This window comes from Squalius cephalus, assembly GCF_949319135.1.
Source record: "Squalius cephalus genome assembly, chromosome: 1".
In the NCBI taxonomy this organism is placed as follows: Eukaryota; Metazoa; Chordata; class Actinopteri; order Cypriniformes; family Leuciscidae; genus Squalius; species Squalius cephalus.
In genome coordinates this window covers 40,642,751-40,661,495 of record NC_137122.1, presented here as the reverse complement: position 1 = coordinate 40,661,495, position 18,745 = coordinate 40,642,751, and the positions used below count along the sequence as shown (strand labels likewise).

Below are 18,745 nucleotides of genomic sequence, written 5' to 3'. Positions count from 1 at the left end.
TCTAGCAAAAAAAAAAAAAAAAAAAAATTTGAATGGCAGTACCTGGTTTTAATGACATGTCAGCAATAAAAACAACACACCACTCATATAAAACACAAATGAGTATTATTTTGAACTGGTTTATTAGAGCACAGAAATAAATATTCACTACAGAATCTGCATTTTTCATCACATGGAATATAAAATGAAAACAGTGACTATTCAAAATCATTAGTATAAAGATTAATGCTACACCAATTAAATTACTGGTTAAAGTTATATATTATAAGGATAAACACTTTTAAACCAACCTAATGTAACAAAGGCAGATTCAGGTTTAGAATGCAAATCTCCATTTACAGTTTTATTTCGTTATTGTAGTTAGAGACCTTTTTTTTTTGCTTCTTACTCCCTACCAATAAAATTTTCCTGCATAGCTATCCTCTTCTTTTCCTTACCCTGTTTTCTTCCAACCCCTCCTTCTTTTCATGTATCCCCCTTTACTGGTCCTTCTTTCGGATACAGCAGTAGGAGTTCCTGCCTACCCAGAAACCAGGGAAGAGCTTCTCATTTAATTTGGCTGTAAATCGATGAACCAGTTTGACCTCCTTGGAGCCGTTCTCTCCCTCTTCAACAAGGTAAAACTTGATGATGCCAGCTGGCTGGTCAGCGTAGATGCCGATGACGGGGCTGAGAGGAGCCTGGAATTCTGTGTTCGCTCCATTGTGCCAGACATGGTAGCAGGATCCGGCCCAGCCAACACCCCATGACAGGTCATTCTCTCCCAGGCCACACGGGCCATCCTTAGCTTTTCTCCCCGCGCTTTCACACGCTGCCCCGATCACCACCCAGCCCTCACAATCCACCTCCCAGTATCCACGATTGCCCAGAAGACCCTCCTTACACAGCACCTTCAGGAGGATATTGTCAAAGTCAGTTATATGCTTACTACATGTTGACCATGACAGTCTTACAGATTACATTCTGTCATCATTTAGTTACCCTCATGTCATTTCAAGCCCGTATGACTTTCTTTCTTCTGTGGAACTGTGAGTTGAACTTGAGAACTGGATCAGTTTGATTTGCAAACGGATCATTCAAATTCGTCTTGTAAAGCAAATCGACCGATTCATTGAAAAGATAAGACTCACAATCACAATACAATCACATATACCGAATTATGGAAGTCCATTTCCATCCCACACACAAAGATTGGTAAATTGTAATTATGTGTAAGAAAAAAAAGTTTAAAAAAAGAGAGATAAAAAGTCATAATTATGACAAAAACAGTTGACAACAAGACGAACTTTGAAGTTGGCTTGAGAAAGCCTGAAAGTTTGAAAAAGTGTTAAAAGCTTGGATTTTGAGAGTTTTCAATTTGAAGTACTTCGAAGTTTAAAGTAATTTTAAAGCTTAAAGTTGAAGGTTTTGTAGGCAATACAGAAAACAGACAGACAGACAGACAGACAGACAGACAGACAGACAGATAGATAGATAGATAGATGACAGACTTACTGCTTAATGTTTAATGTTGCTAGCATATTTTAACACACTGCTAGCACGAATTAGCATGTTTTAGCACATTGCTAGCAGGAATTAGCATGTCACTAGCATGTTCTAAGGTAGTTGCTAGCTTTTGCTAGTGATAGATATTTGGTGGATGAAGCTTAAATACTCTATTAGAGTTGCCCCCCTGAATGAAAGTCTATGGGACTTTTCCTAGTTTTGATCAGTTAGAAAAGATATAAAGAAGCACAGTAAGTCAGAACACTCTGAATGTTTGGAGGAGTTAGAGTTGAAAATTTTAGTCTCAGAATAATAATGATAATAATAATAATAAAGTTTAAATAGTAATTTCAGTAATAAATGAAAATTATGAAATAAAAAGAATAATTATAACATAAATCATTATGAGACATTATTTCACATGTCATAATTCTGACTAGTTTTCTCATAATCATGACTTAGTACCTCATAATTTCAACTTTTCTGTCATAATTATGACTTTAAGTCATGTTTTTTCGTTAATCAATGTTTATATGTGAATAAGCACTTGAATGGAGAATGAAGAAATGGATTAAACCACTAAATTCATATAAATTACTTTTACAATGTCTTTCTGTACTATGTGAAGCTTGACAATTTTGACTACATAACGGATGGACAAAACAAATGAGAGAACGTTCATTTTGTTCTGAAGATGAATGAAAGGTTTGGAAAGACATGAGGCTTAAATGATGACAAAATTTACAGTTTTGTGTGACCAAACCCTTTTACAGCATAAATAAAAAAGACAGTACTAAAAGACAGTTACATGAGTGGATAGAAAATTGATTTTTATATTATACTACAGATCTGAACAACAACAACAACAACAAAACATAGAGACAGATAGAGGAGACTGACTTACATACCTGTGGTGAATGTTCATATCTCTCTGGTCTGTCCAGAACAGGACACACTTCCTCTGACATACGTGACACTTTGGCCCCACCTTCTGAGAGCCACAACATTTTCTGAGCAGTTCTGTCATCCAGAGAAAGATTTATCCAATCTGAGAGAGAAATAACATTTCAGAGGACAAGCGGCTATAAACTTGCAGTAAAGAATATATAAAAGGACTGTCCCATGCTGATGCATACACTTCATCAGCTCAGCTCTAGTATTGGGTTCGGTGATGTTGGGCTCATACGGTGGTGCCTTTGCTGTGATGGAAGGGAGAAGAAAGAGCAAGAGGTCATTATATTATTTACCACGACTGCACAATCCTACTTAAATGTCAGCTGTCTAATGGATGCTCAGGCTTCAGGTGATCTCCATTGTATTATGATCCACTCCCATTAACACAATTAAGACAGAGAGGTGTAAAGAGGTCACGATAATGATCACATAACCATATTGTCAGATTTACATGCTATTTTGATCTGAGTGTCCAGATCTGTTCGATTATAAGAAAACAATGTTCTCCAAACTTTAAAAGACCTGAAATAACAATCTGTTTGTGAAATCTAACTACACCTCCGTGTCTGTGAACATCATGCACTGCAAAAATATCTTTAAGAAATTTCAGTAGACAAAAAAAATCCAAACAACATGTGCTGTGGAAAATTATAAGTGATAGGAGCATCACACATATTTTTACAGCAGATGCCATTGAAAACCCTGTGAGTCTATCCCTCACACTCAGCCTCGCTTTCATACCTGTCATGGCTAAGGTCTATAGGGGGCGCTCTGATGAAGTGGTGGAAGTTAACAGTAAACAGTACAGTAATGTAGGATTGCATGGTTCACATACCTGCAGGATTTGCTTCTGCTTTTGATCCTTTTCCTCCTGTAGGAGTGAAAATGTACAACAATTAACATCAGGGGTTAACCTCAAACCACTTTAAATGAAGCAATGGGCAGTTTTAGGATTACACTGACGCTACACAAGCAGTCTTCCATTTCTATCCATTGCTTTTCTGATCCCCCTTCCTTACCTCTCGTGTGCAATGTATCACCCTATGGTATGCCATTCATCTTCCCCCACTGTTGTTAGCACTGAAACATATAGTTTACCCATACCTGTCAGGGTTTAGGTTACATCTAAGAAGCATGCTAGGCCTAAACTTACATTCACCATAGACACACATCATAGGCTCTGACAGCAGTTTCTAAGAATACTTCATTTCCATGGTGTTAGTGGTGTTGGCATGTTTATGTCCAGCACTGGGCTTGCAGGTTTAACACTTTTCTCTCTATTGTTGATTTTCACAAGCACCTTCTCAGAAAACCATTTGCGGTCTTCTGGCTCATACAATAGTGCTCCCTCATGTTTGCCTTCTTGGACATTAACATTAGTTGCTCCCTCCCGGTTATCATAATGCTCAGTGGCATTAAGTGTATTAGTTCAACTTGTTTGTCAGTTTAAGTGTTAAGTGCCAGAGGGGCAGAAGGTCACTGTAACAAGGAAATGTACAACTAGACTTCCACATAGTGTCCTGAAAAAGAGCGTGGTAGTGGTTAAAACAGAAAGGTTGCTGGTTTGAGGCCTGCAAGTTGCAATTCTCTCTCTCTCTTTTTTTAAAAAAAGTTACATGACTATATATATATATGGTTATATTTTGGCTTTTTATGGCTTTATTGGACTGGACAGAGTAGAGATTAGAGAGGAAACCACATAGTGGAGCAAGAGGCACATGTTCAGCAAAGGACCTTGAGCTGGGAATCAAACTCGGGTCTGCGGAGTCGCAGTTGTGTTGTATGTCAGAGCGCTGACCTCAACTGACCTCAGTTAAATATCTACAAATTCTTAAGAGAAGATAAATTTACTTAACAAGCAAGACTGCGAATTATGTTTTCAGAGAATGTATCTTTATAGAATTGCACTTTTACCACAAAAAAACATTGGTCAAAATATTTGGGCAAAATACAAATGTGCTTTGTTTTACTGCATTGACATACATTTTTAAGAATAAAAATGTTCAAAACAAGCGAAAACGTCTATACACTTGGATTTTGACTTAAATATGAATGCATTTTGCAGTGTTGCTTCTCAGATAAATGAATCTTATTTTGAGGTATATTTTTAGCCATTTCATTTTAGATTTTTTTTAATGTTTTTAAATATTTTATTGCTTTATTTTTTAGATATCGTTAGATCAAAAGACTAACACTTTAACACTTTATTTTACTGTTACACATTACATGTAGTAACTGTAATAATAACTATATATGATTACAACCAAACCCTAATCCTAACCCTATAGTAAGTACATGTAGTTAATTATTATTACTCAGTATTTAAATGTATAATTACACTGTAACACGGACACCTTAAAATAAAATGTAACCATGTCATACTTTCAGTGTAGGGTTCTGCAGTCGGCTGATTAAAAAAAAGGCCTGAAAGTGACACCTTGCAGAATTTTTGTCTCACTTTCAGTGAAACCAGATACCATCAGATATCCCCATCAGAGGTGACTGGCATCACTATAATGGATCTTCGTGACAGCGTGCAGCCCTAAATGATCGGGTCAGCTGTGTTCCAATGCATGTCAGGGACTTCTGTACACCTGTTCAAGACCCCCACCACTGTTTGTGATCTTGCTGACAATCACTGAAAACAGATCAGTTCACCATCATCGCCAACATTATCATCTTTTATCAATCTTCAATTCTTTTATATGTTATACATCTCGAAGACACACATGCTCTATGCACATTATGACAAGCAGGCCCTTGAGGCCATCAAGTAATTATGAGATACAAGCTCGAACAAATGGAGGATAATGAAAAATGGCGGTGCAGTCATTAATCCTTATTAATGTTAAGCACATGAAATGAAACCTTAGAAATAATCCAGGTGCACATATAAATTCCATCAATGACTTTGGGCTTAAAGAGGCAGTTATAGAGGAATGGATGGCAGAGGAACGAAGGGAACAGAGGTGGAAAGGGATCAAGGCAAGAGATTAGCAACTGCTGCTGACAGTTCACTCCATCAGTCATAGCCTGTTTCACCCTCTCTTCGGGACCTCTCCCTTATAGGGGCTGGTATGGAGGGACTCAGAAAGAACAAGAGGGAGGGGTCGAGCAGAACAGCCAGCATACTATACTATAACCATGGTCATGAAGCAGAGCTCCAAAATAAAACAAGTCAGAAAGATCTCGGTGAGTCTCTGTTTACGCGATTTAAAGACGCACTGACAGCTCTTCAAGTTAGGGTTTTCTCCCTGGTGTGAGATTCAACCCTGGTGTTTTGTGAGTGGTAACTCGGTGGAGAACGACCATGAGTGGAAAAATGATGTAAACAAGAGGTACATTAAGGGAGTCTGGGGGACAACCTTCTTTCAAAATCCCTTATTTCCAATGAGGGGTCATCCAGAAAGATTCGTTCATTCACATCTTTCACCAGATCAACACACAGCTGTGAAAGGTTTGGCACAGATCAGAAGACATAAACAACAAAACCCCGGAAAAGATAATTTTCTTCCTGGACATCAAGTTTACGGGCATTTCCATTAAAGGTGACAAATGATGCCCTTTTCACAAGATATAATATGGATCTTTAGTGTCCCAAGAATGTGTCAAAATACCTCCCAGATCATTTATTATAGCTTGTCAAATTTGCCCACACAAAAACGCGCCATAAGTTTGCTTTATGAAACAGAATCAAACGACAATAAGTCTGACTAACCAAAATAAGCCTGGCTTGTATTCTAATCTTGTTTTGTGGAACAGCCCTCTGGTGCGTCTAAAAGTTGCAATCTCTTCCGGAAACTCTTCGTAAGGCTGCACTCCGCTACTGGTTATTTCTGAGATTTTGGATGAGTGAGATTCACATGTTTTGTTATTGTTATTAGTAAGTTGTTATATGGCAACTTATGCTGGGGAACTAACCTGAAGGCTGTTCCATAAAACAAGATTAGAATACAAGCCAGGCTTATTTTGGTTAGTCAGACTTATTGTCGTTTGATTCTGTTTCATAAAGAAAACTTAAAATAGTTCAAACTCAGTTACTCTGGCAACTTATGCTGGGAAACTAACCTGGTCCAGGGCAGGCTATAAAGCAACTTTTTGAGCAATGTTGCTGGGCAATCTTGCCGAGCAATTGTTGCTTGGGCACTTTCCCATTTAAAATGGGCAATACATTTCTATCTGGATAATTTAGATCGGTCGTGGGCCCTGTCTCTCATCCGGTTGCCCGTTGACGGCAACATTGCCCAGGAATATTGCTAAAAAAATTGCCCTGTGTATCATCACCTTAATAACTGTCAGGCTAAGCCTGAGTAGTTACACTGTTCCTCTAACACTGACAACCAGGAACACAATGATATTGCCACTGACACTCTCATACCAATATTTGACTTATAAATAAATAAATAAATAAATAAATAAATAAATAAATAAATAAATATATATATATATATATATATATATATATATATATATATATATATATATATATATATATATATATATATATATATATATATATATATATATATATATATATACACATACAGGTGCTGGTCATAAAATTAGAATATCATATTCTAATTTTCTGGGATTTTGATTTCATGGGTTTCATAAGCTGTAAGCCATAATCATCAAAATGATAACAAATAAAGGCTTGAAATATCTCACTTTGCATGTAATGAGTCTATATAATATATTAGTTTCACCTGTTAAGTTGAATTCTTGAAATAAATCAACTTTTTGATGATATTCTAATTTTATGACCAGCACCTGTATATACAGTGCATTCTGGGAGTTGTTGTCTTTCATCCACATGAGCCAAAAATGCATTTTCTGGCTTTTCTCAGTCTAGAAGGCACCAACTTCTAAATATAATTTCACATTTCTACTACATAAATGACCCAATTTAAATGCACATTCATCTTTCCAGCGGTGAAATATCCCTTTAAGAAATGCGTGCACACACAATTATCTAGACTAGATTAACCTGGATCAAATTAGTGGGATTGGTGAACTTCAATTCCCTTTTATGAAACCGCTTTTGCCCAAATTTATTTGTTATGTTCATTCAAATCAGGTGTTGGAGTTAATCCTCGCTTTTCTTATAGCGTCTTTTATGAAACAGCCCTCTGGACGTTTCTGAATGGTTAGTGTATAGCCTAATTTATGTAGTTGTTGTGGAGTTAAATTGATTAATCTCATTGACTTGCATGTACTGTCATGTTCAACTTTTACACAAATTGACACAGTTCCCTGAGGTCTTTATAAGACAGCTGTGAAATGTTTTGGTCAAATGTGTTCTGTGCTCATCTGTGCAGCCAACAGAACAGTTTGCATGCTTTGCTCGAACTTTTGCCATTGCCTTAGTACTGGTTACAATGTTGTCGCTTGCGAAAACCAAATGAGTGGGGGCGGTAATATTATGATGATAAGATCCACTTCCTACGTCAGAATGCAATGCTTAGATGCAGTGACGTTTAATAAAGAGTTTGTTTGAACATTTGGATGTTTTAGACACCATGAATCTACATAGACAAGCTTTTATTGAGAATTAACTGAGGTTTAGATGTTGAGGTTTCAGTGAATGTTTTATTTGAAGTCACCAGAATCGTGATTAATGGCTCCTTTATTTGAGCTCTTGACGCTTTACTCTTCTTTTTTTCTCTGGCTGCTTTAACTGTATTTTAATAAAATACATTTGATATGGTGAGAGAAAATATGATCAGATGTTTCTTGATGATGTCATAATCAGCAAGTGCTGATCTGATCAAGTTTATGAGTATATGGATGGTGCGCATTTAATTTATTTATGTGCTATTAGGTATAACAATCTTGTGACACTACATCATGCTGTCCAGCAGTGCAGAATAATAAAAAAAAATGTTTTCGGAAAATTTGAATCTGCGGCAGAAACTAGTCAAACACAGACATCAAGAATCAGCGTATGAATCTCAACAGTGGTGACAAACGAAAAGCTTCATGCCCCAATGCGTGCTGGGAGTCATGGATGAGATTTGTACTATGGTGGCACCCAGCATGCATTGCGGCATGAAGCTTTTTGTTTGTCACCATTGTTGAGATTCATGTGCTGATTCTTGATGTCTGTTTGATACCATAGTCTGTAAGGTTCTGTACAAACTGTGTATTTAAAAATTAAATTTTAAGTTAATTGCAATATGCTAATCTGTTTAAATATGATCTTTCATATATTATACTCATCTTTAAAATATTAAACTCTTGCTGAGCTTAACAATCTTACATGTCCATGATGATAATATTATCATCTGAGCATATTTTCCTCATGATTATTTCTGCTGTTTCAAATGTGCTAAAATAAATACACATTTACAGCAATCAGAGAAAACTAATGTTAAAGAGTCAAGGGTCAAGAGCCCAAATAAAGCTGACACTAATCACGATTCTGGTGACTTTAAATGAAACATTCAATGAATCATCAACACCAAAACCTGTTAATTCTCAAAAAGAGCTTCTGTAGAGTCTGACAGAAATAAAGTTAATCTGGTTATTAATAACAAGTGAAAGCAGCATTTGAAAAAGACATTGAAAAAGAGGCATGATGTGATTGGCTGCAAAAAAACACCCGTTGGTCTTTATTTTCTTTAGTTTTCATGAATTAAGATTTCATTTATTTATTTGAATGTATTGCTTTATTTATTTTAGAGCATTTTATGGGATACTATATAAAATATACCTATAATTTTTTTCATAAACACAAACTGCCCTCCACCCAGTGCTATTCTATCCAGAGTTACATTTTAACACACATTGTGTGCTAAAATCTACACAACATGTGTCAAACTGCTATCTACACAGTCACATGTGTTGTTTTTTGACACATCTCTTTTTGCAGTGTATCCAAGGTAAATCATCAACACTATCACCCCTTACATGTGTTTTATTTAACTAAATACATCATGATCAGCTAAAACGCATGCGCAGGGTTACTTTACTTTCTGAACAAGTGCGCACCCGAGTCCGTGTTGCTTACACATTCACGCGAACCGCGGCACGGTTCGAATGCAACCGAACTCAGACCACCTCTTCCAGGTAGTCTCGGGTTCGGTACCCCAGTGCGCATGACAGCGTTCACATTAGCCATTTCTCATGCAAACCGTGCCCCGTTCCGAACTAAACTGCCAGTGTGAAAGCATCCTTAATGACCACAGAGACTAGAGAGTCAGGACCTCGGTTTAACACTAGAAGTGCCAGAATTCCATAACTACTAGAACTGCCGCAAGCGGTCATTTTGACCGCTATATTCCAAACTCTATATCTTAAATGATAAATACCCAATTGAGAGATTAATGCATTTATTGTATTAATATGTCTTTAAAAAACAAAACAACACCAAACTGTACATTTAAACAAGTTTAATTATACATTTATAAATAAATAATATCCGTAGATGTCCTGAACAAAATGACGGAGTAGCCCATATTTGTTTACACAGTTCGATCGCGTCGCGCCCGCCGACACACACACACACACACACACACACACACCAACCATATTCCAGTATTGCAATCTTGACATTGCAGCCTGTTCATTATAGCCACAATAAAATATAATAATAAAATAGTCAACCTAACATATAAAAATTCCACTGCTCTGTTTGTCAGTAGCCTACAATTCGTACCATTTTGCGCATGTGAAGAGGATGATTTTTTCCGTCGATATTGGAACGTGAGTGAAGTACAAAGCCTATAATAAAGAAATAGTTTACCATCCAAATACATCGCAAATGTTGAAACATTTTGATTCTAATTAGAAAGTTACGTGAGCCTAACGCCGCTTACTTTCACTTTCGCTTATAACGCATTTCATTTTGGCTTGTTTATAGTTATTTTTTCATTCTTGTTCTGTTCTGAATATCATTACATTTAAATGATTTGTTGTTGAATATGTTTAGTGTATTTTTAACCACATTTTATTGTTGTGTATATTGGTATAGCCTATAATAATACCGCGAAATTCCGTGCGGTCAATATGACCGTCTATGGCCGAAATAGGTAAATATGTTCATTTGTTTTTCTGCCTTATGTGTAATTTATATGAAAAACATTTTAAATGAAAATACAGACACTTTTAGGAAAAGTCAGGTACCAGCAGGATTGTATTTATATTTTCAACAAAGTTATTGCAGATATAAAATTCAAAACGGTCAAAATGACCGCCATGGCCGTTCTAGTGTTAACGTCTCATCCGACGGACGCTGCTTTTTGACAGTATAGTGCCCATCACTATACTGTGGCGTTAGGGCCCACACAGACCACAGGGTGAGCTGGCCTCACTAACACCTCTTCCAGCAGCAGGAGGTCTCCCATCCAGGGCTGGCCATCAGCCATATCACCCTGAATCTACAATTCCTTCATATTAACATGGTAATATTACATGTTTTTATATATATATATTTTTTATTACATTTATTAAACAATATATTGCAATATATTCATCTGTAATATATGTAATATATATAATATAGTAAAATATTAATAATTTAATGAGCTTTAAGCTTAAAAAATAATGAATACACTTTTTTTTTCATTTGTACATACATAATTCAAGATATATTATCTAAAATAGTTTAAACAGTCTTACAAAAATAGTGCTTCTAAAGTAAATGTATATATATATACTTATATATATTCTTAAAATATAATACATTTACTTGAAAAATCACAATTTTTTTTGTAAAACTGGAAAGACTGATAAGGTTGTGTCATTCACACTTGTGGACACCATGAGCATGGCATCATGGTAAAACCTGTTATATCATCCATGTTATAGTTTCAGCATAATTTATAAACTACATGAAACCTTGTCCTTTTATTAAATCTTTACAATAAAACTGGCATCATATAAACTGGAACAACCTTCTACTGTTGAGTAAGTTTGAACTTTGCTCTTTTTAGCATCATCAGCTATTGTTGACCTCAGGGTCTTTGCTAGGCTTTGGTGTCTTTTGTTGGTGATGACAGTGCAGAAAGCGAGTTGTTTGTGTTGGACACGTCCGTAGAGTGTCTTGCCAACCCCTGCCATGCATCCAGCCACTATGGGCATGCTGGGATGGTTCATATTTGATGGATGGATCAAGGAGATGCTATGCATGATGATTTGAGAGGGAAGGCGATGGATATGATCTTGTGGCCCCCCGAGTGTTGAAAACCACATGCTGAGTGTCGGCCTTCTGTTGATTGCTTACTTGAAACGGGCCCGATGGAAAATAACATGAACAGACAGATGCACAAATAGAGGGATTAATGTCTGTAAAGGGAGATTTTGGAGGTGTGACACATTACAGTCCTGAGAACGACATTCTACCCGCTTGGGTAAGAGACGTTCTCGGGTATTGGTTAGATCAGATCTCTCTTAACATTGATTGAGGTGGTTTCCATGCTGACTTAGATTCCTGAGAATTATGCACTCATGGCGTCTCATGAGCTTGTGGTGACTAATCTTGCCGAATACTGCCCCGGTAAGTCAGACCCAACTTGACTAAATCACAGAAGGCATACAAGGACAGTAGAGCGGTGGAGATGAGTTACTGTGCAGGGTTTTACACTTCATTATGCCTGTGATCAAGAAGGCGGCATGTCATCATTGAGAACTTCATAAGCAGTCAGTGGGAGCCTCTTTTCAACTTTTAATAAGGTGTTAACAAGGTGAAAGGCAATACTAAAAATTATATTATGTTATTTAATTTGACACGTTTACTTATTTTATATTGTTTTAATTGAAAATGATGAATAAGATTTTTAAATTTTAATACAATATAAATATTAAAAATTAAAATGAGCAAAACATTAAAATCGAAATGGAATTAAGAGCAAGATTGAAGAGAAAGAGATAGAATTGTTGAGATGACAGATGAGGACGATGTGTTAAAAGTAGAAGGGTGAAAGAGGTACTGTGCAACTATATTAACACCTGAAAGAAGATTCATCTGATGAATGCAGATCGGGTTAATTTTGTACATACAGCCTACATCAGTCTCACTGTCTGATATTGAATTTGGAAACATTTTAAATATGCAATGATTTACTTTGTGTTGGGCATACACACAGTATACCTTTACAGTATTTGTAAATGCTGAGTAAAAGCCTTGTTTATGTGTACATGTCGCATTTGACCTCTTTAAAGCACTTTAAATAGTATGTAAGTGATAAGACTGCTTGAGTCTAGAGGATTTTTAACAACATGCTTATCTTAAAATATATGCGGGGCCATGAGAGAGTGGTCTTGTATGAGCATCTTTCCTCTTATTATAATTTGTTGTGGAAAGATTGAGTAGAGCAGCTGCTAAACTCTTTGTCTCTGTAAAGACTATTATTATTTTACTATGAGATGTTAAGCTGTGCACAAGAGCCTGGAGAGTAACAGTATGACAATAATGTCCAAGGTGCCCTCTCCTCATGCTGTCGACCGTTAGTCTTTCTTGTGTGCCTATGATCTCGGCTTTCTCAGAGTATATGCAACTCACACAAACTGTCAGAATAACCTTCCATCAAGTCAGCATTGTGGTGACACTTTTAGTTTGGGTACTGTCACCAGAGCTGTAAATACTGCAGGTCCTAGGCATGCGGACTCGGTTTGAAGTGTCTAGAATGATGTGTGTTTGCATGACCAGGTGCATTCCATAGTCTGAGATAAATTATTATCTTTACATTTCAGACTACGGCCACACACACACACACACATGCACACATATTTACTTAGCTATCTCAATGGGGACATTCCATGGACCACTATTGTTTTTATATACAGATTTTTTTTTTTTCAACAAATGAGGACACCCTAAAAGGAGGTTGTCAGATTTAGCTCACTACAAAAATGGTTAAGACACACACACTATTTTCCCCTTCTGTTCCAATCATACCTGTCAGTTAGGTTATTTTATGTTTTAAATTTTGTGATATACCACGATAAATGAGAATATAATTTATATTCTCGTATATCATGGCATATCACATTTTTTTTATATCAAAAACTTAAAATATATTTAATAAGTATGTAAGTATATATATATATATATATATATATATATATATATATATATATATATATATATATATATATGTATATGTATATGTATATGTATATGTATATGTATATATATATGTATATATATATATATATATATATATATATATATATATGTTTTATATATATATATTAAAAAAATCAAATATTTATAAATTAAATAACGTAAAAAATATTATTTTTAATCTAAATATAATTATACCATAACCACAAATATAGACTGTTTACTAGGGCTTTTCCTCAGGCAACTTAATTTTCTTCTGTCCTCACTTATTTAAAGCACAAGTTTTACTTATTTACTTCTAGAGTGCCAGATTATTAAAAATATCAAGCAACATCCAATTGTGCATTTGTAGCAAGTTACAGTTCTTAGCTTAATTTAGGCAGAAAGTGACAACAAGGTGTCCTGGCAGACAGGTGAGCCTGTTTGGAAAATAGTACATTGATATAGGTGAGGCAATGAGAGCAGTCCTTACCTGCTTTCTTTGCTTCAGGCATGATTCCGTTGGTGCTTGGGGTACTACTGGGCATTGCAGGGGTGGATGAGCGTCTTTTGACTCCGAGTCTCTCAGTCTCTGGGTTCCCTTCTTATTCACTCTGAAAAAAGGGGGGAGGAAAAGACACTGCCTATGGGGAGGGGGTCTGTAGGTGGCCGAGGTGGTGAACACGAGGTTGATCCTGTCACTTAAACCATGTGTAGTTCATGTGTACCATGAAATGAGCCAATATAAGGATATAGTACCGCACACATACACACAGTTGTGAATATGAAGCAGATCTGATGAGAGAGAGAAAAAAAAGAGTGCAAAAGTTTCAAGAAAATAGTAGGGTATTTTAGTTTATTTCACTGAAAGTGTTTTGTGCAAAAAGTGTTTACTTTTTTTGTTTATACAAAAAGAAAAGAAAAAGTTTTCTGACCGCAGCGTTCAGCTGGGCGTCTGACATTGCACTCACATTACTGTCACGCCTGAAGGACATCTTCACACGCAACCCGAAATGTTGTGGGAAATGTTATGTATCCACAGCAACTTTGCCAATACTGAGATTTTGGACTTGCAAATGGACCTGGAGGGTGTCATAAGAAGCCGAAGATTTAGACTAATCTTACCTCTAAACCACCTCGAAGCAATGCGGTTTGAAATAAATGATTTACTGATATAGCTGACACTTGGCTGCAGAACATGTCACACCTCATAAGGCCTCCAAAAATTATAATATCCTTAATGGAACAAAAGGATCATAAAAAACAACAAATATGTACTAATAAGGTGGATCCACTGAACCATATTACAGCACATTATCGCTTCGTAATGAGACATTTCTTCATCTTCGACTTTAATGCTTGAAAGCAGACTGTCGATTATGTAAGCATCTAGCCCATCTTCATTCCTGATAAATGAGACAGGTGTATTCCTCCTCTCTCATTCTTTTCACTCTTAGCACCTCGGTTCTCTTTAACACGGTAATGAGAAACGGCTTCCCTTCCACTTTGAAGACCTGCAAGTTAGTCGGTGGAATTTTAATAGGTGGCAACTGTAAGCTATGTTTAGCTAAAACACAGTACATTGTGTGGGTAGGTGAATGTATAAGACACTTTAAGAGACACCCTAACCATACCTCCCGCCGAAATAGCATCGGTGGAATGACAATGTTTGCAGGTTAACCAGCACAATGTTTGTCTGTTCTGCATAAATCAGAAGTGACTATTATCAAAAGATATTGTCCACAAGATAAAGATTCCAGTTTCCAATACGAAAAGTCTTTTATTATTATAGTAAACTGTGGTAAAATACAAAGGGTGTAACAGGGTGTGCGTTAAACGCAAACAGACCAACAAAGTGAAGGATAGGAACTTAAATACACATGAACTAAATGACAAACAGCTGTGAAGATTAGCGTCCATGGAAACTGATTAGTGGCGGGAAATTCAAACAAAGGAACATGTGATGAATGAAAACAAACTAAGTCCACGAAAATAAAACCAAGAACAAACGCAACTGAATAAGCATGACAGAACGCCCCATCCTGGAAGGCTCAACCTCGTGGCGTGGAGTGGAGGCGGACAAGGAGGAGGTGAAGGGATGGTGATGGAAGGACGGCGATGAGACCCCGGCAGCGATGGTGGACATCTGATGGCACAGACCCAGAGCCTAGAGACACAACAGCCCACGGCGGAGTCGAAGGAGGGAGGAGCCAAGGTGGAGTAGAGACTGACGTCAACTGGAGGAAGAAGGGCGCAGAAGGAGAGCCGATGGAGCAGAGCGACATCACTGGCACAGGAGGCATAGCCAACGAGCATCTGAGGTGGAGAGGACTGAGGCGATGCCGGTGTGATGGAGGACTGAAGCGTATCCGAAGGGAAGCAGGAGCCAGCTGCAGCCATAGGGGTGGAGGAACGGAGCGAAGTGGAAGATCCGCAAGTCCGTGGCAGAGGTAGAGTGACGACTGACCAAGGGGGAGCTGATGGGACGAGGGAACCCAGTGGAGTCGAAAGGTCGAAAGGTGGACCCATAGATTCTACTCGCTCAGGCGCTGATGGAGTTTGCTCGACCTGAGGCTTGACGTCACAGCTTTGCCTTACAGAAGGCGAAGGACTGCAAACTTCCAGCAGAGCCGGGGCTGGAGGACTGGCTGAGCAGATGGAGGGTCCTTTTTCTTGCAAGGGTCAGCATTGTCCACTTATCATCAGGCTCTGGCTGACGCATCGCAGCGGGTGGTAGCTCTGTCTAAGGGGGAAACATCTGGATCCAGATGTGTTCTGGACAGGGGGTAGACAGTCTCCAGAAACCAGATGATGACATCCCTCCAGTTTATTCCAGAGGTGTCTGGGAGGTCTATGGTATAGAGATAGTTAGCCCAGATCCAGAACAAAGACTTCAGGGTCTTGTCGTCGAAGGAGCTGGTGATGGCAAGACGACAGTGATGTGTCATTCGTGAACGAGTCGGCACTAAGAGCCAATTCTTTGTAGCAAACGAGAAGAGCCGACTCCCATTCGGGGAGAGCCGAATCTTCAGACCCAGGCAGGAGCGCAACTTTTTTTGGATGGCCAATCACATGGGAGGATAGACTAGGATCATACCATTATGTGAAAGAAGGAAGGGGGACACACGCTCCGAAGATAGCGAGTGTAGTGGTACAGGCCAGGTACATAGAGCGACAGAAAGAGGCAGGGGAGCCGGATTTAAATGCAAGCGCGTTGGGAGAAAGTGAAGAAATGAGCGAAAACCGAAAAAGCAGCAGCATCTGGCTGCACTTCAATGATATTGGAGACTTCTCAAAAACAGGACAAATAGTCAGAGAGGAGAAATCGCATCAGCCCATCCAAGCGGAGGCATCTGATATTGAAGTTTTATTGAAATGTTAAATAATAGGAACTATTTTTTTTTAAATACATTTTTTTTATAAAAAAGGCTTTTATGAAAACACTGAATAAAAAATTGCTTACCAACATAAAAATAATTCACAATTGCTAAATTAGGCTAAAATAGAAGTCTGAATCATACTAAATGAAGAGCCATTTGGGAGCCGTAAGAGACTTCCCATCACTACAAGACGACACGTTTTCAGCAAAAAAATAAAATAAATAAATCAACGCCCTCCTGGCCAATCACAGAAAACTTAGCTGCATAATCCATCTTTTGGGTTGGTCGATCTGTCACAAGATGGAGACGATTCCACAGGTTCCAATACAAAAAGTCCTTAATAATGTAAACTCTGGTCAAATACAGAGTTTTTAAACAAATTCAACATAATGCAAAACAAAATTTTAAACAAATGCAAACATAAATAGCAACCAACAAACACAGGCTGAAGGATAGGAACTTAAATACACATGGTGATGAACTAAATGACAAACAGCTGTGAAGAATATTGTCCATGGAAACTGATGAGTGGCGGGAAATTCAAACAAGGGAACACGTGATGAATGAAAACAAAGTAAAAGTCTATGTAACAAAACTAAAAACAAACACAACTGAATAGGCGTGACAATATATATATGTATATATATATATATATATATATATGTATATATATATATATATATATATATATATGTATATATATATATATATATATATATATATATATATATATATATATATATAGCCTATATAAATATGTATATATATATATATATATATATATATATATATATATATATATATATATATATATGTATATATATATATATATATATATATATGTATATATGTATATATATATATATATATATATACATACACACACTTGTGGTTTAAGCAGAACAGATAAATTAACAACAATAACAACAGAACTAATAAAACTAGTAGCACAAATGCAATATTAAGTATGAGATAATATCATATTATATTATAATCATATTATATAGGTGTGTGTATTGTTATATACAATATAAAAATATATATACAAAATATATGATTACATATTATTCAATAGTTATGAATATATTACTATAATATTTTATATCATTTAATATTCCATTTGTGATTAATATAATTTAAAATAATATAATATAAAGTAAAATACACAGATTAAATGTCACCTTTATATATATATATAAATAAACATGTTAATGTGTCAATAGCAAAATCAAAACCGTGAGACCTCACTAAACCTTTGCAGTAAACACAAGCTCAGAATACTTAAAAATCCCAGTGGCATCCCTGGCGCTCTGAGTAATGGGTAGTCATGGCGACAGCTGATCAGACAGTGACAGGATGTGAGATTTATGACTGTCCACTGACAGAGGCCTCTTCTAAACAGAGGTTTCTGTTTCCTTTTCCTGCCATGTTTATGTGCTCTATTCTCATATGCCAGTTCTTCTTGTGGACATATTTGAAGTGGGACTGAGTTCAGAATCAGACTTTATATTAGCAAAAGTTGAGCAAGTCGCATACCACGATACATTTCTCCTGGGAAAAAAATGAACAAAATGTTTATTCCCTGAATAAACAACAACAACATTTCAGTCTAAATAACTTGCAAATATTTTGTGACCTAAATGCAATACTAACTGACTAAAACTAGCATGTCAAATTGTGTTTGTTATTCTCTTTTTGGGCTTTTTTGTGTCTTTCTCTGTGTTCAGACAAATACAGTGGCAGGCGGAGAGCAAAAGAGTGAGCCAGAGAGAAATGCCCTTATGACGCCACACACACCACTGTTCTGTCTCAGTTTCAAGCATGTGCTTCTTGGTATCCACACATTCATCAGGGCTGTGATGATAGTTCTTCACTGAATGAT

General features: G+C 36.8%; 1 protein-coding gene across 1 annotated transcript; it reads right to left on the bottom strand.

Annotated features, from left to right (window-relative positions):
- Nucleotides 1–112: 112 nt before the first annotated feature.
- On the bottom strand, nt 113–14,097 carry LOC307170218 (tripartite motif-containing protein 16). The gene is made up of 5 exons (XM_079891285.1): nt 13,977–14,097; nt 3,275–3,310; nt 2,622–2,684; nt 2,394–2,533; nt 113–890 (listed from the first exon to the last, which is right to left on the bottom strand). Exons 1-5 carry the CDS (start codon nt 14,029–14,031, stop codon nt 480–482), a joined length of 705 nt encoding a protein of 234 aa, XP_079747411.1. The 5' UTR covers nt 14,032–14,097; the 3' UTR covers nt 113–479.
- Between the last annotated feature and the right edge of the window lie 4,648 nt (nt 14,098–18,745).

Excerpts from the sequence above, each read along its gene's own strand:
- LOC307170218 (XM_079891285.1), bottom strand. The coding sequence starts at position 14,031 with ATGCCCAGTAGTACCCCAAGCACCAACGGAATCATGCCTGAAGCAAAG. Across the intron at positions 3,311-13,976 it reads GCCTGAAGCAAAGAAAGCAG|GAGGAAAAGGATCAAAAGCA; the intron begins GTAAGGACTGCT and ends TCACTCCTACAG. Across the intron at positions 891-2,393 it reads GATATGAACATTCACCACAG|GTGCTGTGTAAGGAGGGTCT; the intron begins GTATGTAAGTCA and ends ATCCTCCTGAAG.